Source organism: Eulemur rufifrons, chromosome 7, assembly GCF_041146395.1.
Source record: "Eulemur rufifrons isolate Redbay chromosome 7, OSU_ERuf_1, whole genome shotgun sequence".
In the NCBI taxonomy this organism is placed as follows: Eukaryota; Metazoa; Chordata; class Mammalia; order Primates; family Lemuridae; genus Eulemur; species Eulemur rufifrons.
The window spans coordinates 2,061,429-2,081,612 of record NC_090989.1 but is presented as its reverse complement, the minus strand read 5'-3'; the positions used below and the strand labels follow the sequence as shown (position 1 = coordinate 2,081,612).

At 63.1% G+C, this 20,184-nt stretch overlaps 1 protein-coding gene and 1 non-coding gene across 3 annotated transcripts in view; both read left to right on the top strand.

Annotated features, from left to right (window-relative positions):
- TRPM2 (transient receptor potential cation channel subfamily M member 2) overlaps window positions 1–18,325 on the top strand; it is a 58,786-nt gene extending 40,461 nt beyond the window's left edge. The window contains exons 21-32 of one of the 2 annotated variants that reach the window (XM_069474904.1): window positions 387–568; window positions 855–987; window positions 4,003–4,090; window positions 5,920–6,007; window positions 6,703–6,860; window positions 7,964–8,040; window positions 8,233–8,334; window positions 13,961–14,047; window positions 14,301–14,406; window positions 15,397–15,498; window positions 17,046–17,162; window positions 17,516–18,325. In XM_069474904.1, coding sequence (XP_069331005.1) covers window positions 387–568; window positions 855–987; window positions 4,003–4,090; window positions 5,920–6,007; window positions 6,703–6,860; window positions 7,964–8,040; window positions 8,233–8,334; window positions 13,961–14,047; window positions 14,301–14,406; window positions 15,397–15,498; window positions 17,046–17,162; window positions 17,516–17,641 — 1,366 coding nt within the window. In that variant the 3' untranslated portion in view covers window positions 17,642–18,325. The remainder of the gene's footprint in view (window positions 1–386; window positions 569–854; window positions 988–4,002; window positions 4,091–5,919; window positions 6,008–6,702; window positions 6,861–7,963; window positions 8,041–8,232; window positions 8,335–13,960; window positions 14,048–14,300; window positions 14,407–15,396; window positions 15,499–17,045; window positions 17,163–17,515) is intronic. The other variant, XM_069474905.1, reaches the window with a different exon arrangement.
- On the top strand, window positions 14,360–14,413 carry LOC138388975 (Z6 small nucleolar RNA). Its single transcript, XR_011234422.1, has one exon. It is a non-coding gene; the product is annotated as a Z6 small nucleolar RNA (small nucleolar RNA).
- Window positions 18,326–20,184: the final 1,859 nt, after the last annotated feature.

Here is a 20,184-nt window from a genome sequence, read left to right as displayed (position 1 = left end):
TCTGTCACCTAGAGGCCAAGAGTGCGTGCTGGCACAGTGCCTGCACCTCATGTAGGGCCCCACGTCTCCGCCTGGCTCGCGCCATGGGAACTCGCCCGCGAGACGAGCCCTGTGCTCGCAGAATCGCGATAAACTCCGCTTAGAGTTCAACGTCTGTCTCTCGACAAACGTGCACTTTGTGTTATTCGTTAGCGAGGTTTATGAAATCTAAAATCCACATGCTTTTCATTTTTCTCACCTCAGCTCCCAGAGCTCGGTGTTCTGAGGCCGGCTGGGCCGCGTTCCGCCTGCAGCCCCCCCGCGCCTCCCTGAGCCAGGCTCTGCTCCCCATGGCCGCCTCTCTGGCAAACACCGACCACGTGGCGTCCTTCTCTCCTCCCCGACAGCTACACCTTCCAGCAGGTCCAGGAGCACACGGACCAGATCTGGAAGTTCCAGCGCCATGACCTGATCGAGGAGTACCACGGGCGGCCCCCCGCCCCGCCGCCCTTCATCCTGCTCAGCCACCTGCAGCTCTTCATCCGGAGGGTGGTCCTGAAGATCCCCGCCAGGCGGCACCGGCAGCTCAGTACGCGCCTCCCGTCACCTGAGTGTCACCCGAGCGTGCTCCTGGCGGTGCTGGGGCAGGCGAGGGTGGGGCAGCTCCTTCTAGAGCCCTGGCCGCGCACGCACAGGGCAGGCAGAGCTCTCAAGCCGCTGGTCTCCCCAGCCTGGAGCAGATGCCAGGGACTGAGCCCGGTGCCCCCTCAGAGCAGGTGTGGGGGGCCCCTCCGTCAGGGCCCCAGTAGGTCAGGCCCTCAGGTGCCCTCGCACGAGGGTTTGAGGTCCCCTGTGTCTGTCCCCTGCCCCGACAGAGAACAGGCTTGAGAAGAACGAGGAGGCGGCCCTGCTGTCCTGGGAGATCTACCTGAAGGAGAACTACCTGCAGAGCCAGCAGTCCCAGCAGAGGCAGCGGCCGGAGCAGAAGATCGACGACATCAGCGATAAGTACGGGCGACCAGGGCAGACATGCAGGGCAGCCCCCAACATTCTGCAGGCGTGAGGCACACCTGCCCAGGCAGGGAAGCCCCCTGCAGTTCCACAGGCACCCGGGCCTGCGCCAGCCGCTGGCCCACGGCCCTCCAGGTCCTAGGGAAGGCTGGGCCCCCAGGGCGAGGGTCCGAGGCGGGGAGGGGAAGCCCTGCTGAGCTGGAAGAGGAGGGGTGGCTGCAGAGGGCCCGCGGGAGGCCTGGGAGGATGCCCACGTGGGAATTCAGGACTGTCTAGGGATGGTTTGCCCTGTGTGTTTGTCGGTGGCAGCTTCTGCAGGGCCTCAGGAGCACAGCGCTCAGCCCTGCCCCCTAGCAACCTCCTGCCGGCTTCCTTCCCAGCTGCAGCGTCAGTGCTGGGGAAAGGTCTTTCTGCTCTCTCCCTCGCTCCAGCACTCAGCCCTGGCAGGCGCCAGCATGGCCTGACTGCCCAGCAAGCAGGCAGCTGGGAGGGCCTGGCCCAGGGTCCTGCTGCCAGTGTGTGCCCTACTGTGTCCAGGCCCTACCCCTGCCTGGCCCCAGGCTCCTCATCACCTGAGGGGAGGAGAAGGAGGAAGGATGTGGTGCCACGCTGCAGGAAGATGCCTGCAGGCCATGAAGAGGGTGTCCTGGAGCTGCAGGGAGTGGCCAAGAGCATGGGCTCCAGATAGACCAAGCTGAGAGGCCCCTTCTTAGTGATGCGCATGTGCGTCTGTCTGCGCCTCCCTCGCCTCCTGTGTAAGGTGGAGACCATGATAGCACCTGTCACCTGGAGTTGTTTCCAGAATGCAGTGGGATCATGGCTGTAAAGCCTTGAGCACGTATATGCTTGAGCCGTAACCAGTGCTCTGCTAGCTTGGGGTGTTGCAGGTGCATGAGTGATGATGGTGGTGGTGGTGGTGACGATGGTGATGGTGTTGGTAGTGGTGGTGGTGTTGGTGTTGGTGGTGGTGATGGTGATGATGGTGGTGGCGGTGATGGTGGTGGTGGTATCGGTGTTGGTGATGGTGATGATGGTGGTGGTGGTGTTGGTGTTGGTGATGGTGATGATGGTGGTGGTGATGGTGGTGGTGGTGTTGGTGTTGATGGTGTTGGTGGTGGTGGTGATGGTGGTGGTGATGGTGGTGGTTGTGGTGGTGGTGATGATGGTAGTGGTGGTGGTGGTGATGGTGGTGATGGTGATGATGGTGGTGGTGGTGGTGGTAATGGTAATGATGGTGATGGTGATGGTGGTGATGATGGTAATGGTGATGGTGGAGATGATGGTAATGGTGGTGGCAGTGATGGTGGTGGTGGTGTTGGTGTTGTTGGTGGTGATGGTGATGATGGTGGTGATGGTGATGGTAGTGGTGGTGATGGTGGTGGTGGTGGTGATGGTCATGGTGATGATAGTGATGACAATGAATGGTGGTGACGATGGTGAGTACCTCAATGGGCTACATGATGGTCAGTGCCTCTTCTAGCTTCCATGCTAGATGCCCTGTTTGCTTGAGTCTTGGCACCATGACTTCCAGTTGAGCCCTTGGCATGCCCTCTGCTTGGGAGAGTCTCCTCCCGGAGATAGGCAGGACTTGCTGTGTCACTTCATTTGGGTGTCACTTCACTGGAAGGCCTTCCCTGCCTTCCACCCACTCTGTCCCCATTCTGTCTTTAATATTCTGAATGTTGGTTAGTGGCCCTGTGGGTGGATTGGTTGGTGGGTTGTGTTAATGTCCACCTGCCTCCTTTATGGAGATGTAAGCTCCCTGAGGATAGGGACAGAGTCCCTCATGTCCTCACAGTATCATGGGACCTAGAGCAGCCTTGGTGCTTGGCCGATACTGAATGAATCCTGTGTGATCTGGAGCTGCTGTAGGTCCGGCGGGATTGCAGGAGGCTGGGGTGTGGTCTTCAGGCCTGCTCGGCACTGACGTTCCGCTCTGATCCTCCAGCTAAAGAGGAGGCACCTTGTGGGGTCCATGCAGGGCCCCGAGCACCTTCTATGTGCTCTGGCCAGGAATGGCTTCGACTGATGGCCTTGTCTGGTGACGTTTGACTCTGGACAGTGGCCATGCCCAGGGCCCAGACAATGGGGGAGGGTGCTCGGGAGCACTCCGGACATCCTGCAGCCTCCACACGCCAGGACGCTCCACACACGCCCCGAAGCTGGAAGGCCATGGCAGCGCTGATGGGCAATACAGTCAGGGCTGGATACCAACGGCCACGCATGTCAGGGCTCCCTGTGGGCCAGGGCTTCCCCTGGGTCCCCTCGCTCCGTCCTCCTGCAGAGGGAGGTGTTGTTTATTCCACTTTTACCAGCGGGGAAGAGGAAATGGATGCGCAGGAAAGTCAGGAAGTCGGGCAGCCCGGTGTCCACCGCTGGGGACTGCTGCAGCCGGGATCGAGTGCAGCCCAGAGACCCACAGCGTCCCGCCCTCAGGAGCCAGGCTGGGCCCACCGTGGTCAGCCCAGACTCTGACAGCGGCAGGGGCCTCAGGGGTGCCCGACTCCCAGCCTGGGGACTCTGAGGACATCGGGCTCCTGCTGTTACCTCCTGAGGTTGAAAGAGCTTAATTAAATATAAATTTTCCGAACAGAGCCCAGCAGAACGTGTTTCAGCTGCGGCAGTGGCTGGTGTGCTGAGCTATCGCTCGCACTGCTCAGAGCTCTGGTTTGTCACAAAAACCAGTGTACGTCCACAGACAGAATCTTGCAGACCACAGGCACCAGGGAGGGTGATGAAAGAGCCCTTGGCCCTTACGAAGGCCCCCTGGCTGGGCCACCTTCTCTCCAAGGGCCTGTGGCCTGTGGTGTGACGCGACCTCACAGCACCGAGGCTGAGCCGACCCAGCGCCTCCCCACACGGCAGTGCGGGAGAGCTGGGGTCTCTGACATGCTCGTCTGCAAATCTAGACAATTCCTGTGCTGCACAGTGACTGGGTCACGGGATTCAAAGATGGCGTAAACGTCCTGGCCCCCAGGCCTGGCCACTGGGCTCAGCTGTGTCCTCTTCCAGGGTGGACACCATGGTGGACCTGCTGGACAGGGACCGTCTGAAGAGGTCGGGCTCCGTGGAGCAGAGACTGGCCTCCCTGGAGGAGCAGGTGGGTTTGAGTCAGGGCCTCTGTCCGTGGGGCGCACACAGCCTGTAGGGTTCCTCCATGGGGTGGTAGCATTGAGCATAAGCATCCTGGGAAATGACGCTGAGGAGGAGGTCGGAATGTCGGGAAATCGTCCCCAACTGGCAGAGGCGCCTTCTCTGTCCTCCAGAAAACTCCACCCTGACGCACGTGCGGTCGAGCCCCGGCTGCCTGCTGCCCTCCCCACCCGGCCAGGCGGCTGCGGACCCTGTGCCTGCACCTGGGCGAGGGCTGCAGCCAAGCAGGGGAGGGAGGGACAGCCACGGTGACCAAGGACAGTTGCTTCTGAACTTCCGTGTGCTCGGTGGCTCGGAAGCAGTGTCAGTGAGGAGCATGCGGACGGAGCCTGTCACTCACAGAGGCTGTGCGGGACGCCGGCCAGCGGCTTCAGTGACAAGTAGGGACCCTCAGCCCGGCCCTGCTGGGCCTTGAGAGTGTCCTGGGGCTGCCCTAACAAGTGACCACCCAGAGGCTTGCACAACAGGACCTCGTCCTCACAGTCCAGGGCCAGAGGTCCGACCCAAGGCGTGGAGAGGGCCGGCTCCCTCCGGAGGCCCCAGGGGAATCCGCCCTGCCTCCTCTGGCCTCTGGTGGCCCCAGGCGCGGTCCCATGGCCGTCCTCCCAGTGTGCCTCACCTGTGTCCTCTCCTCTCCTTACGGGGACACGGCTCACTGGAATGAGGCCTCCCCAGTGTCACGCCGTGTCCCTCACCAGTTACACTGCAGAGGCCGTGTTTCCAAGCGAGGGCGTGTTCCGAGGCTCCGGGTGGCGAGCGTACTTGGGGCTGCTGTTCCGCACGTGCTCTGGGAACGTGGCCTGGACAGGGCCTGGCCGGGAGGGAAGACGGGCTGCCCGGAGGGGGGCTGAGGGGTGAGAGGGAGGCCGTGCCAGGGTCACGCTGGCAAGGCAGCACCAGGCGTCCGGACAGAGGGTGGCACAGCCGCAGGCCCCGAGGGGCGGGGTGCGGGCCCGGGGATGGCGGAGCCTTGGCTGCCGCTGCCCAGAATGGGCCCTGTCCTCGTTCGGGCACCGGGGGGACTCAGCAGGGCGGCTCAGCAGGGCGCACCGCCGGGTGCCAGGACTGCTGTCTGCAGCGCCCCAGGCTGAGTACGTGTCCTGACCCAGGGGGGCAGGTCCAACCCCTGCCTCTGAGCGTCCTTCCGCCTCCGCCCCCTTCCGTGCCCACTGGCTGGGCCCCTGCTGCCCATGGCGGCCCCAGCGGCCAGTGCTGATCCCCTGGCGGCGGCTCCATGGCCATTCCCGCATTGCGCCGTCTCCTGCGGGTCTCTGCCTTGCTGACACCCTGGCGTGGGAGCAGCAGCGCCACGCGTCCCCTGGGCCACATTAGTCACAGCCTCCCCACCGCCCCTGTGGTCGAGCACTCTGGGCTCTGGAGAGAGCCATGCAGGCCACGTCCTTCGATGGCACGCTGCCCTCTCCCCGCGGTCCACTCTTGTCTTACTGGGGGCTTCACGTTGGTTCCTTTGCCTCTGGTGTGTCCTGTCCCGGCAGCCGTTGTGTCACTCGGCAGCCGGCTCCCTCAGGGAAGCAGGATGGGCGTGCGTCCTCCCGGCTTGGCCGCGGCCTGGGGAGCAGGCTTGCTTTTAGCTTTCGAGGGGCACAGGGTGCTGAGAGGGGCAGGGCGGGCTTCCAGCTGGGTGCTGGGGTCGCCTGGGGCCCGGGCTGCGAGCCGGGACACCAGCCTCGCTGTCAGGCGGGCAGTGGGCAGAGGGCTGCATGCCAGGCCTGGGCAGCAGGTGCTAATTCTGCCCTCCTGGGATGTGCCTTCCAGGTGGCCCAGACGGCCAGAGCCCTGCACTGGATAGTGAAGACCCTGAGGGACAGTGGCTTTGGCTCAGAGGCAGGCGTCCCCATCCTGGGTGAGTGAGTGGCTGTGCCAGCAGCTGGTCTCCCCAGCCTGTGTCCTTTGAGTTGTGGGGTCAGCTGGGCGGAGAGACCTGAGCGCAGCGTGGCTGGGTCCGCGGGAGGCCGGCTGCGGGCAGTCCCCAGCCGCAGGGCGGCGCTCTCTCGTTTTGCCCAGCCGCCGATGCAGGCACCGAGGCTCCGCTGCCCCCTGACCTGCCCGGGCTCCCGGGCCCCCCAGGGGAGGCCTGACCTGCTGTGCCCTGAGCTCCTGCTTTACGTCACACTGCAAAGGTGGGGTGCAGGGAGGACAGCTCCAGGTGACATCTGTGCCCAGTCACGTGGCCGGGACTGTGAAAGCGAAGTCTGCTTTCCTAAACCTGTAGCCGGCCAGGAAAGGGGCGTGAGTCACCTTCCTTGGGCCTTGCTGGCCCCACGAGCAAGTCTGGCCTCCTGAGCTGGACAGGCCTCTGGCCTTGGGCTCTGGTGGCTGCATAGGGGCAGGTGCCGGCGGTCACTGCCCTAACGCCCATGGCTGTCCTTCCAGGGCCAGGGCCCCCCGGAGGGGCTCCCACGCGGGGTTGGCACCCAGCCTGCATGGCCGCTGGGCTTGGGGAGGCAGGGGTGGCCCAGATGTTTGGGGAGGATCACAGAGGAGCCCCTGTCCTGTGGGCCGGGCCTGGCTCTGCGTCACAGCCCCGACCGTTCCCAGCCTCCCAGAAGGCCACCGAGGAGCAGGACCTGGAGCCGGGCAGCAGGAAGAAGGCGGAGGAGCCGGGTGACGGCTACCACGTGGACGCGCGGCACCTCCTCTACCCCAGCCGGCGTGTCACACGCTTCCCCGTGCCCAACGAGAAGGTGCCCTGGGAGGTGAGTGACCAGGCGGGAGGTGGCGGGCTCCGGGGTGGGCAGGGCGGTCCTGCTCCCACCCTCCAGTCTGAGCATCTGGGACCCCAATGCCATTGGCCCAGGCCCCCCCCACAGGACCCCCACATCACCCCACAGCACCCCATGTCACCCCACATCACCCCATGTCACCAGCACGTCACCCCCACATTACCCCACGTCATCCCCATGTCGCCCCATATCACCCCATGTCACCCCATATCACCCCATATCACCCCCATATCACCCATGTCACCCCCACATCACCCCACATCACCCCATATCATCCTGCCACTCCCACAGCACCCCCATGTCACCCGTCACCCCATGTCACCCCCACATCACCCCATGTCACCCCCATATCATTCTGTTGTGCCACATCACCCCCAGGTCACCCCCATGTCAACCCATGTCACCCCCACGCTCATTTGACAGATGAGGAAACTGAGGCACACAGAGGTCAAGTTCCCTGAGCCACACAGCTGGGGGGAGGGGCCTGGTGGGCACAGCTCACACCCAGGGCTGCTCCTGAAACTGCCATCTGCCCTGGCACCGCCCATGTCACCCCACACCACCCCCACACCATCCCCATGCTATGCCCCCATGTGCCCCCCACATCACCCCTTCTGTCACCCCTTTCCTAGACTCCCCAGCCCCAGAGAGGGCCCTGCCCCTTCTTGAGTGGAGAGACACAGAGACACACAGGACAGAGGGGTGGGTCATGACGCTGGGGAGGCCCTTCTGGAATATTCATTCCAGGCTGTTGCTTTGCTGCCGTCACCTCAGTCTGTGCCACATGGAGTCCTTTTCACCTCTGGGGTCCAGCCTAGCCCCCAGCCCATGCTGGGGAGACCCCCAAGGCACCAGTCCTGGCCACCCACCCCTGGGTGGGTCCTGGGATGCGGGGTACCCACGTGCGCCCCCTCAGCTGTGCTGCGACTCGGGGCCGTGCACCTGCACTTGGGGTCGGTTTCGGTCCACGTGGAGCCACCACTGTGGCTGCGAGCCACCCTCTGGCCCTTCCTGGTGCCCGGGCCCGACCGTGCTCTGGGAGCACAAATCCGGCAGAAACCCCCATTTTGCTGCAGACGGAGTTTCTGATCTACAACCCACCCTTCTACTCCGCCGAGAGGAAGGATGCAGCCGCCACGGACCCCATGGGAGAGTAAGTGTGAGCCCCCCTCGGCCCTGAGCCCTGCCCCGGCCGAGCGTCCCCCTGGGGAGCCACCAAGAGCCCCTCAGAGAGGCCCAGGGAGGCCTGGGTGGGAAGGGGATGTCCCCGGGACGCCAAGCGGACGGTGGGCATGGCTGCTCTGGTGGCGGGGCCTCACGGGGATGTGTCGTCTTTTGTTCATAGTGTCCCGGAGCTGCTGTCTGAGATCAGCTTCAACGCGGTGGACGGACAGACGGACCGCCGGAGCTTCCACGGGCCCTACGCCGTGCGGGGTGGGCTCCCCCTGTGAGTGCGGCCTGCCCGGACCACTGGGCCACCCCGGCGCCTGCCTGTTGGGTCTGCTTTGGGGGCAGCTTTCGTCTCTTGCCAGAGGAGACGTTTTCTGATAAAAGCAAACGGGCGACAGGAGGGAGGAGGAAGCACCAGCTGACGGTGTTTCCTCAGGACCCAGGACAGCGCACGGAGGGCCAGGGCCTGTGCCTGTCCCTGGGTCCCGGATGCACCTTTGGGGGCTTGGGTTCCGCTGTGTCCTGTGGGAGTGTGGGTGAGGGGAAGGTGCTCCGTTCTGCCACGGGCGGCACAGGGCAGGTGGCTGGTGGTGCTCCTGGCCAGGGTGGTGACCCTCCCTGGCATCGAGTCCCCACAGGAGTGGCACTTTGCCCCAGCGTGCAGGTGAGGAGACCCAGCACAAAGGTGCCGGGTGACTGATGCCCACTGTGTGCCAAGGCGAGGAGGGCCCCACGCTATGCTGGGGTCACAGACGGTGCCATGGGGAGGGTCTGGAGAGAGGGACAGGTTGCTGGGCTGTGGGTGGTGGGAGCCTCATGGAACCGGGGGTCTGAAGGGAGAGGGAGGAGGTGGGTGGCAATCCTCTTGTAGAATGTTCTGGAATAGGGCACAGGTTACTCTGCCTGGCACCAGAGGTCCTGTGAGGAGGTGCAGGGAGATGGGTGGGGCCTCAGAACAGAGACCACGAGCTGCAGCCCTGTGTGTCCACTCTGGTGACCCAGTGTGTGGGCCAGAGCCAGGCGGCACTTAGGGAGGAGCCTGTGGCTGCTTTGGGAGGAGGGAGGAGGGAGCAGGTGGCGCCTGGTGTGGCCGTGGTGGGGCACCAGCACCTGTTTCCACTGACGGTGGTGCAGAACCACAAGTGCGTCAGGGAGGACTCGGCAGGACTAAGTGGCCACACAACTTCAGTATGACAGAAAGTAACTTTTACGTGAGCACCACGCTCACGCTGTGCACTGAATTACATGTTTGTTATACTTTCTCAGGTATGCTTCCATGAAATCGTAAAGACACGTTTCCATTTTCTTCTAACAAATCGTACAGTTAGTTTTTTTCATTTGGGTCTTTAATACAGTTGGAGGCTCTTTGCATAGGTGTGAGGAGGGTATGATTTTACTTTGTGCATTCACGTGGAGAGTGGGCGGCCCTCGCACCACTTCCCCATGGGGTATGGCTCCTCCCTGAGGTCTGGCTCCTCCCTGAGGTCTGGCTCCTGCCCTGAGGTCTGGCTCCTCCCTGAGGTCTGGCTCCTCCCTGGGGTCTACCTCTTCCACTGAAGTCTGGCTCCTCCCCTGAGGTCTGGCTCCTCCCCTGGGGTCTGGCTCCTCCCCTGAGGTCTGGCTCCTCCCTGGGGTCTGGCTCCTCCCCTGAGGTCTGGCTCCTCCCTGAGGTCTGGCTCCTCCCTGGGGTCTACCTCTTCCACTGAAGTCTGGCTCCTCCCCTGAGGTCTGGCTCCTCCCCTGGGGTCTGGCTCCTCCCCTGAGGTCTGGCTCCTCCCTGAGGTCTGGCTCCTCCCTGGGGTCTACCTCTTCCACTGAAGTCTGGCTCCTCCCCTGAGGTCTGGCTCCTCCCCGGGGTCTGGCTCCTCCCCTGAGGTCTGGCTCCTCCCTGGGGTCTGGCTCCTCCCCTGAGGTCTGGCTTCTCCCTGGGATCTGAATCCTTCCTGAGGTCTGTCTCCTCCCCTGAGGTCTGGCTCCTCCCCAGGGTCTGGCTCCTCCCTGGGGTCTGACTCCTCATCTGGAGTGAGGCCCTGACTGTGCTGGCCTCTGTCCCCAGCACAGAATGCTGGCTTGTGTCCCACTCATCTCTGTGGAGGGTCGCGCCACCGTGTGCCACGGCTCTGCGGCAGGTCTGACTCTGGCGTGGGCATGTCTTCACACTTGGCTTTGCTAATCTTGAGTCTTTGGCTTCCTGTGGGTTTAAAAATCAGTGTGTCTAGTGCTGTGACAAATCCTGATGGGGTGTTGACAGGAATCGTATTGAATTTATAGAAAAAATTAGGACAACAGACACTGTTACAATAATGAACCTTCTATATGTTCGCCAACATTATTCATGTCTTTTCTTTGTTTTATGATTTTCTTTATAAAGAACTCAAATTTTTAAAAATTACTTATTCTGGCTGAGTATGGTGGCTCACGCCTGTAATCCTAGCACTCTGCGAGGCTGAGGTGGGAGGATCGCTTGAGACCAGGAGTTCAAGACCAGCCTAAGCAAGAGTGAGATCCCCGTGTCTACAAACAATAGAAAAATTAGCCAGGCATAGTGCCATGTGCCTGAGTTGCAGCTACTCAGGAGGCTGAGGAAGGAGGATCCCTTGAGCCCAGGAGTTTGAGGTTACAGTGAGCTAGGATGACACCACTGCACTCCAGCCTGGGTGACAGAATAAGACCCTATCTCAAAAAAACAAAAGATTTATTCCTAGATACTTGATAATTTTATTATTTTTAGGAATGGCACATTTTTTCTATTGTATTGTCCAATTGGTTTTTGGAAATATATAGGAAGTATGTACGCTGACTTTATAACCAGCAACTATGCTAAACTTTCTTACTGTTATATAAATTTGTTTGTGGATTTTCTGTGTAAATAATATATTCTGCAAATGATGGTATTACCTTTCTCCTAACGATCAGCACATACCCCCTCCCTTTTCTTGCCTGCCGTGTCGGTGGTGCCATGGTGTGGTGGATGTTAGCATCCTCCTCATCCTGTGTCCGACTTACTGCCAGGGCTTGCCTGCTTCACCACTAGGCACCGTATCTACTGAAGGAATTTTACACCTACCTTCATCAGATTAGGAATGTTGCTTCTGGTCCCAGGTTGTCTGGAGTTTGTATCCTGTGGAATGTTATCAAATGGTTTTTCTGCCCTCAGTTGAGGTGACTATAAGGTATGTTTGCCTTTTAGCTACCTGGTGTGCGAACTATTGTTATAGCTTCCTCAATGTTGAGCCATCCTTGCATTCCTGGGATAAACTCTTCTGTTGTTACATTTAACATACAGGATTTTAAAAAAATCTTTGTTCACAGTGGACTTTGCCTGTACTTTATGTTTCCTTACACTGGGTGGTTCTGGTTTTGGTGTGAGGTTGTACCCATCTCGGGGGATTACCAGGACAGCCTTCCCTTTTCCAGTCTTCGGCACTGTCTGGGTGGGCAGAGACGACGACCTGCTCCTAGATGGTTAGTGATGCTCACCTGTCGGACAGGCAGGTCCAGCACCTCTTCAGCACATGGATTTTTAACTCCTTCGTTTTCCTTAATCATTACTGGAACCATATTTTTCTGTTTCTTAGGTCCCTTTTAGTAATTATAATTTTCATCCAACTTTTCAAATGTATTGTGTTCATGGTATTCTTTTGTGATTTTTAAAATTCTTTAAACATAAAGTAATTATTTCCCCTTTTGAATATTGATACTTACTATATTTTTCTCTTTTTTTTTTTATCTTCCTTGATTATTCTTGCCAGAGATTAATTTTATTATCTTTTTACAGAACTAGCTGTTGGGTTTGTTGATTATCTTAATTTTTCCTGTCTCATTCGTTTTTGCTTTTATTGTTGTCCTTCCTTCCTTTCCACTTCTTTGAGTTTGCTCATGTTAGAGCTCATTGACATTCAATTTTCCTGGTTTCCCGACAAACGCACGCAGGTCTATAGATTCTCTGTGAGGCTGGTGGGCTGCGTCCCGTCTGGTCCGGAGTGAGAGCTCTCACTCTTCACGTCAGAAATTTCACCATAATCCTCGTCTGAGCCTAACGGAGAGTTAGAGATGGAGTTTCACTTTCCAGGCTGCCCTCAGCTACTGCCCTGGGTTCACTGCGTTGTCGGCCTGTGGTCGGCATGAGGCTGCGTCTTGGGACGGACCGAGTGTCCTCAGTGGCCCCGACTCTGCGCTGGTGGCCTCAGCCCCACCCTGTCGCCCACCCGCAAGGGCAGGAGCTTATCTGACGCAAGCCACCGGGCGCTCGGACGCTACTGCAGGGGAGGCTGTGTCCACCCCCCGGGGCCGCCCTCCCCTCGGCATTCGGGTTCTGGCGCTGCCGTAACAAGGGGTCAGAGTTCCGCAAACTGAGGGGCTTAAGGGACAGAGATTCCTCCCGCAGTTCTGGAGGCCTGAAGTCTGGGATCAGGGTCTGCAGGGCTGTGCTCCCCCTGAAGCTTCCAGGGGGCCCTTCCTGCTGCTTCCAGCTCCCGGTGTCACCGGCACCCTTTGCGTTCCTGGCTGGTGGGTGCGTCAACCGGGTCTCTGCTTCCATTGTCACACGGCCTCCCCCCTGCGTGTGTCTGTGTCTCTGCTGCTCTTCCTCTGAGGATTAAAGATCGTGTGGGTTTAGGGCCCACCCTGTTCCACTGTGGCCTCACGTAACTAATTGCACTGTGAGGACGCTCTTTCCAAGTAAGGTCGCGTTCTGAGGCTCTGAAAAGGACATAAGTTTGGGGACACTGCCCACCTCCGTGCCCCTGCATGCGGACCATCTCGGGTCCCCTCCCCAGGACCTCAGCCCAGGAACACAGCAGGGCACAGATTTTACACGGGCCCTTCCCCCGACCCCCGTCACACTCCCACCCAGGTGGCAGCTCAGTGCTGGGGCCAGAAAGTGAGGTGCGTGGAAGGGAGAAGGCAGGCGGGGCCTCGGCCAGCGCTGGGAGAGCTGGCGGGCGGGGCGTGCACAGGGCTGGGAGGCCAAGCGGGACGTGGAGGGTGGCGAGGGTGGTGAAGTGGCAGCAATGTGACAAAGTGGCAGCAATGGTGCTGCGGGCTGCCCAGCCCGATCTTCGGGGCTGGCGGTGGCTGCTCAGGCCCCATGCTGGTGGGAGGGGCTGTCCCTGCGGGGGGCTGGGACCAGCTGGGCTGGGGTGAGTGCGTGGACCTCCGCTGAGGGCGGGGGGGAGGTGGGACCCTCAGCGATCCCACTGGGAGGCAGGGTGGGTATGAGGAGGGCCCTGAGGGGAGGGTCAGTGGCTGCAGTGGGGGCTGGGGCCGGCACGGTGGCCCCCAGGGACAGTGCGTCGTGCGCGGAGGCTGCGCCCACCGCACCACACCGCTGGTGCGTTTCTTCCTCTGCGTCTCTGGAACTTGCTGTTTCCGGCAGGGCCTGGGGTGAGAGGGCAGGGCCTGGCCGACGGGGGGCGTCTGGGGCACAGTCAGCGCCCCGTGCTCGAGGCTGTCTGCGTGTCCTGGTAACCCGTCATCTGTGGCCACAGCCGGTGGACACGGGGCCCTTGGGAGTTTGGCCTGAACCCCACGCACCCCTCACCAGGCCTCTGGGGCAGGGGCAGCGCTCTGTGCCGGGGCCTTCGGAGGTGGACAAGTTCAGTCCAGAACACTCGGCGGGTCCCCTGCTCTGTGGGAGATGGTGGCCATCTCAATACCTCGGCGGCCGCACCCCTGCTCCCAGGGGGCCCTTCTCTTGCCCAGTGGCCCCGGGGCCACCTGAGTCCCTGGCCTCACCCCTAGGGCATCCCCGAGGGACCCTCCTCCCTGGGCCAGGGCGGGTCCCACAGAGCACCACACTGTCCCCACGAGTGCCAGCTGCCGGCGCCCGCCAGCCCCTCTCAGCTGCCCTGGGCGCTCGTCCCGGGCCGGGCGGTGGGCTGAGCCGACCCCTCTGCCCCCAGGAACCCCATGGGCCGCACGGGCCTTCGCGGGCGCGGGAGCCTCAGCTGCTTCGGACCCAACCATGCGCTGCACCCAGTGGTCACCCGGTGAGTTCCACACCCCGCCAGGCATCAGCACCTTGGCCACACGGTCACACACATGCGTGTAAGGACTCCTGGGCCACTCCCACGTGCTCGGAGCACGGAGAGGACAGCTGCGGCGCTTGGCGCTTGGCACCAGTGTGGGCGTGGGGGGTCTGTGGACAGCTCGAGTACCCACAGGCTGAGCTGGCCGTGCCGCCCCCACCGCAGGGCCAGCCCTGACCCCCTGGCGCGGGGCTGAGAGCCGCTCCCTTCGCAGGTGGAGGCGGAATGAGGATGGCGCCATCTGCAGGAAGAGCATAAAGAAGATGCTGGAAGTGCTGGTGGTGAAGGTGCCGCACTCAGAGCTCTGGGCCCTGCCGGGGGTGAGCACCGCAGCCCGAGCACTCCCATTCACGCGCCGTCCGTCCCCGCAGAGGACGCCAGCCCCGCCGCCCTGGGCAGCCATGGCTCTGGGCTCCAGCCCGTGAACGGCAGTTAATGCTGGGACTTTGCTTTTTAGAAGTTCTCCCTCCTGTGTCCGCATTTTGCAGTTGTGAAAACTGAGATTCACGTTCTCTTTGGTGCATAAACACTAATTGAGCACCACTGTGTGCCGGGGATGGGGTGCAGGGCCAGGGCTGCCTTGGAGGCTGACCGGGGTCCCCTTGCAGAGCTCAGGCTGTCGGGGGCAGAGACGGCCTCACAGCAGCCCCAGACATGACCCTGCCCCTCACTGCCTGGGCTGGGCTGAGCCCTAATGGCAGGACAACGTTGTCCGGGGTCGGGGGTGGAGGTGTGCCCAGGCCTGCAGCTTGGGGGCAGCAGTGTCACGAGGGACCGAGGCCTGAACAGGCTTCACGGGAAACCCGTGAGTGTCTCCGTGGCCTTGGAGTGACACGCGGTGCTGGAGAGCAGGTGCAGGGTCCGTGTCCACCAGGCAGGTGGCGCTGGGGGCGGCAAGGGCCCCACGTGCTGCAGTCAGGCGGGAGTTGGGCTGGAGAGACGGGACTGCAGACGCCGGGACGCGGCCGCGAGGGCGGGGGGGGGGGGGGGGCAGTGAAGGGGCGCCCGTCCCCCCAGAGAGAGGCTGAGGCAAGGCCGGTGGTTGGGGTCTCGGGCTGTCCCTGCCCCTCGGGGGTCGTGCCTTTGGGCCGATACACCCGCCCAGGCCTGCTGGGTCCTGCATGCTGCCGCGGGCAGCGGGTCCTGGGCAGCGTCACTCCAGCCCTGAGGCTGCCAGACGCTCGCCTGCCTCTGGCTGCCGGGGCCTGGCTGGCGGCCCGCGCCGGGCGTGTGGCCAGTGGAGACGGCGCCAGGGTGGCCTGTGGTCTGGCGTGGGTGCCTCGCTGACCCGCCCGCACCCCTCTGCCCAGGGCTCCCCGGAGCCGGGAGAGACGCTGCCCCGGAAGCTGAAGCAGATCCTCCGAGAAGAGTCCTGGCCGTCTTTTGAGAGCTTGCTAAAGCACAGCACGGAGGTAGGGTGGCCCTTCGCTCCGCTCCCGCCTTGTGCCCCGAGGGCTGCAGGATGAGCACATGTGACGCTGGGGACCAGCCCCAGCCCCGCAGGTGACAGCAGTCCTGGCTTCCAGCCCCCTCCCCCCGGTGACAGCTGTCCGACTCAACTTCACTGGGCGACACCGTCCCTGCCCCCATCCCCACCTCCCTCAGCTCCCGGAGAAATGAGGAAAGAGCTGGGACAGGAGACAGGGCCACCACGGCTCTGGGCACCGCGGGTACCGCGGACACCTCGCCCTCCCTCTCTGCCCTGACTTTTCTTCTCTCTGAGTCTAGGGGGTCGGGCAGAGGTCCCCTGCCACCTTCCGGGTGGGACAGGCTGCCTGGAGCCTGGTGTCGCCCTCCTTCCCACACCCACCCCACCCTGGGCACAGCTGGGCCGGAGGGTGCCAGGGCCAGCTCCTCCCGCAGGCCCAAACTCTCACGCTCTGAGGGGCCCTCGGGACAGGCCCTCGCCTTTGTCGGCCTGTTTTCTTTGCTGACTTTTCTTAATTACGAAAGCTGCACACGTCTAAAGTGCGAGGCGTGAACTAGAAAGTGATGCCCCCCACACCCCCACACACGGACCCCTGGCCAGGCTGCTCCGTTTGCTCGGTGGAAACCTCGCCCTTCCCCCAGGGGGCCCCGCCCCAGCCTTCTCGTGCGACAGACACAGACACGCTCTTGACAAACACGGGCCCACGGCGCACTTTCCCTCAGCCAGGATGGTCCTGTGGGTCCCAGTTGCACGCTGACCTCAGGCTGTTTCTGGACTCCCCGGCATTTCGTCGCCCGCATGGCCCAGGGGTTACCTGAACTGCGCTCGGGGTGGGCAGCCAGTTGTCCCCAGGCCTGTGGTCCGTCTCAGGTGGGCTCGAGTGCACCTGCCGGCAGCCTGACCCTGCCCCCCAGCGGCTTCCTGGGCTTAGCCGGCACAGCCCTCAGGGTACCAGGCCACCTCTGTGTTTACCGTCTCAAACGTTTATTTTTCCCTGAGGTAAAGCCACCGAACACTCTCCGTTCCAAAGCGAGCGATTCCGTGGCCTTCGGCATGTCCACGCTGCAGCTCAGCCCACCCGTCTGGCCGCGGGGCCCCCGCCCTCCCCTGCACACAGAGCCCCCGCCCTCCCCGCCGCACCAGCTCCCGGCCCCTGGGTCTCGTTCTGGGCATTTATGACGAGTGGCCCCTACGGCAGGCAGCTCTGTCTGCCTGGTGCCATGAGCCATGTCCTGGAGGCCCTTGCCCACCCCTCGTGAGCCCTGCCCAGGTCCAGGGTCGTGTCAGAGGGCCGCGGTGCCAGGCCAAGGCTGCTGTGAGCCGGGAGCCCTTGAGACGTATGGTCAAGGCTGAAGCCCGTGGGGCAGCCCCGGTTGGCTGGACGGGGCGGCTCGGGCAGAGGAAGCGTGTTCAGGGCTGGGACAGAGGCGGGGCCGGCCGGGCGTGTCCGTCTGATGCAGGGGGAGCTCCAGGGCCCCTCGCTAGAAGAAGCCCCTGGGTGGCGGCGGGCTCAGCCTGCTCTCCTTCCAGGTGTACAAAGGGTACATGGACGACCCGAGGAACACGGACAATGCCTGGATCGAGACGGTGGCCGTCAGCATCCACTTCCAGGACCAGAACGACGTGGAGCTAAAGCGGCTGAACTCTGTAGGGCCCGGGCTCCGAGGAGGGGGCGGGACACGGGGTACAGAGTGCTCTGGCCGTGCCCGGGGCTCCCAGGGCCCCAGGGCCAGAGAGTGGGGGCTGCGGGGGTCAGAGCCTTGCCCAGAGGGTACCAAGGGGGCACCCGGGAGAGGCCAGAGGGCCACAGCAGGTGGCTGGACAGGTGACCACGAGGGTCCTGTGCAGCCTTGGGACCCGGGTCCTCTGGGGAGGCCGTTGGGGGTGTCCAGGGTGAGGCTGCCGAGGCCTCCCTGCTGCTGTACAGCCTTTTGCGGGGACATGGCCCCTGTTCTTAGACCACGTCTGTGTGTTCCTAAGCCAGACCTTTGTCCTTCCAGAACCTGCACACCCAGGACCAGGGCGTGTCCATCCGGTGGCAGGTGGTGGACAAGCGCATCCCCGTGTACGCGAACCACAAGACCCTCCTGCAGAAGGTGGCCGCGCTGTTCGGGGCTCACTACTGACCGCGGCTTCGGGCCCGCAGCACCAGCTGTGGTCGCCCTCGGGGACGCGGGCTTCTCTCTCCTGCGCCCGCACGGGACGCGGGCTGACACTGGGCACCACATGGCGTGGCTCGGGTGGGTCTGCCGCCCTCGTGGCCACCTCCAGTCGGCTGGCCAGACGAGCTCTTGAACTGGACGGTGTCAAGGTGCCCCGAGGGGAGAGCTCAAGGCAGGGGACAGGCCACCCAGAGGTGAGGGGCCAGCGCTGGTCTCAGCCTGGTCTCAGCCGGGGCCCGTTCCCTCCTTGGTCACGTCTGCCATGGTGCGCGGGACCCAGGCTGAGTTTCCTGGAGTCAGGGTCCCTGGTGGCCTCCTCGGCCCCATCCTGTGAGGACTTGGGGTGGGCGACCTGCCCTGCCCCCCAGATGGCCTCCGCGTGCCGATGTGACCTAACTCGACCTTTGCCTGGCCTGGACCAGGGGGACAGGCTGCGGAGGACAGGGGACCCCGCTCTCCCCCCGGCCCTCCCTGGGAGCCACGTGCCAGCCATGCCCAGGAAGGAGGAGGGGCCGGCAGGGGGCTAGGGACGCCAGGGACCTCTTGCTTTGGTGTCACGACTCACGGAAGCATAAGTTATCGGGAGCCATCAAGATGGGGGACGCCGTGAAAAGCCAAGACGTCAAATCTGCTGTCTCAGGCCGCCTGGCCACCCTGTCTCTGCGCTCCACAAATAAAGTCACTGACGTGCAGGGGTCAGGGCGCTGTGTCTGGCGGCCGGAGCTCCCTCCGACCCACGGGCAAGCTTCCTGCGGCCGTGGGCGCCTCCCCCGCTGTCTCTGGTGGGCACCCGCAGGCCCTTCGGGCCCACACTCAGGTTTCGGCTGTGACCCGGCGGCTCCCTCTCCATCCCCCCAAACCCAGGCCCCAGCTGGGACTCGGGCACCATGCACCCTCCCCCTTGGCGTCCCCTGCTCGCTGGCGCTGACACGTCCCTCCAGGAGCTCCCACGGAGCACAAGGACCGCTTGGTCACAGAGCAGGGGCCCCGGCTGATGTCCACCCTCCCTGGGCAGGCCTCTGCACCTGAACCAAGCTCCCTGGCCACCTCCCTGTCCCCAGGCCCCCCTCGCCCAGCAGTCTGACCCCTTGCTCCCTGCGCGGAAGCTCTCCCTCCGCCAGCTCTCGGGGACAGTCATGCTGGGAGCTGGTGCGGGGCTCTGAGCAGCTGCTGGGTGGCCCTGGACCTGCCCCGTCGCCAGCACCTCAGCCCAGGGGGCTCCGAAGCAGCGGGTTTGAAACCACCAGTGCAGCCAACGGACTGGGCTCCCGTCACCACCCTCCATCCACAGCCCCACGTGTCCCCGGCCACGTGTGTCCATCCACATGCTGGCGGGAAAGTCCACTCGTTTGTCCGTAACTCAGCCAGGCCTGTGCCCGGCGCTGGGCTGCTCTTGCTCCGGCTGCAGCTCCGGCTGAACTCCCCTGTCCAGGGCAGGTGTCGTCCCCTTGTCTGTAGGTTCTAGAAACATCTGTGCTGACGGCAGCGCCCAGGGAAGGGGTGGCAGCTGCACCCAGGGATCAGACCAGACCGGGAGCCACCAAGGGGACGTTCACTCTGCTCCCTTAAAACACACACGACATGAACGTCCCCATCCTCACCACTTTTAAGGGCACGGTTCAGTGGCCACCAGTGTGTGCACGGTTCTCCCCACGGCTCTGCTCACCCCAGGGCTGCCACCTGGCAGGGGGGCGGCGGGCGGGGCTGTTCCAGCAGCAGCACCCGGGGTGGGGCGGGGGCCCAGCTGAGCCCGTCTGTGGGTGTGTGCTCGGGCCCAGCCACGCGCCGGCGGCAGCCCGTGTCAGGGGGGTTTTGCCCCTTTGTAGACGCGGGACCTGGAGCCTTGCTCAGGCCCTCGGTGGTCACTGGCGAGGCCAGGACTGGACCCGCCGTCCGTGGCTGCACCACGCTGTGGCCACAGCAGTCAGCTGCCGTCAGAACCCCATGGGTGGGCGTGAAGCGGATCACTGGCCACTTATTTTTTGAGACAGGCAGGCGTGACGCCTTCTGATCCCTCATTCACTCGTTCACTCATTTGTGCCCGGCTGCTGAGCACCGTCTGTGCCCTGGGGCCCTGGCTTGAGGGGCACAGTTCTGAGTGAGACCCTGTCCTGCCCGAGGGCCTCCAGGTTCGGAAGCGAGACGAGAGGGATGCTCAGGGTGGCAGACGTGCTGAGCCCGTGGCTGGGGTCAGGTGGCAGAGGGGTGAGCCTTCTGTGGAGGAATTGGGGGGCGTCTTGGAGGAGGTGGCCCGAGAGCGGAGACTCACAGGGCAGAGGAAATAGTAACCGGGAGCCCAGCAGGTCGCAGGGGCACAGACGCGGGCAAGGTGGCCTCATCCAGGCTGGTGGCACGAGGGACATGAGAGAGCTGTCAGGGGTGGTCTCGGGCCACTTTCCCCCGGGGAAGGACTCAGAGAGCAGACTCCGGCTGGGGCTGGCGGGAGGGTGGATGCAGACGAGATGGCCGGAGCGCCAGGCGCTGTCTGGGGCCAGGAAGATGAGGGC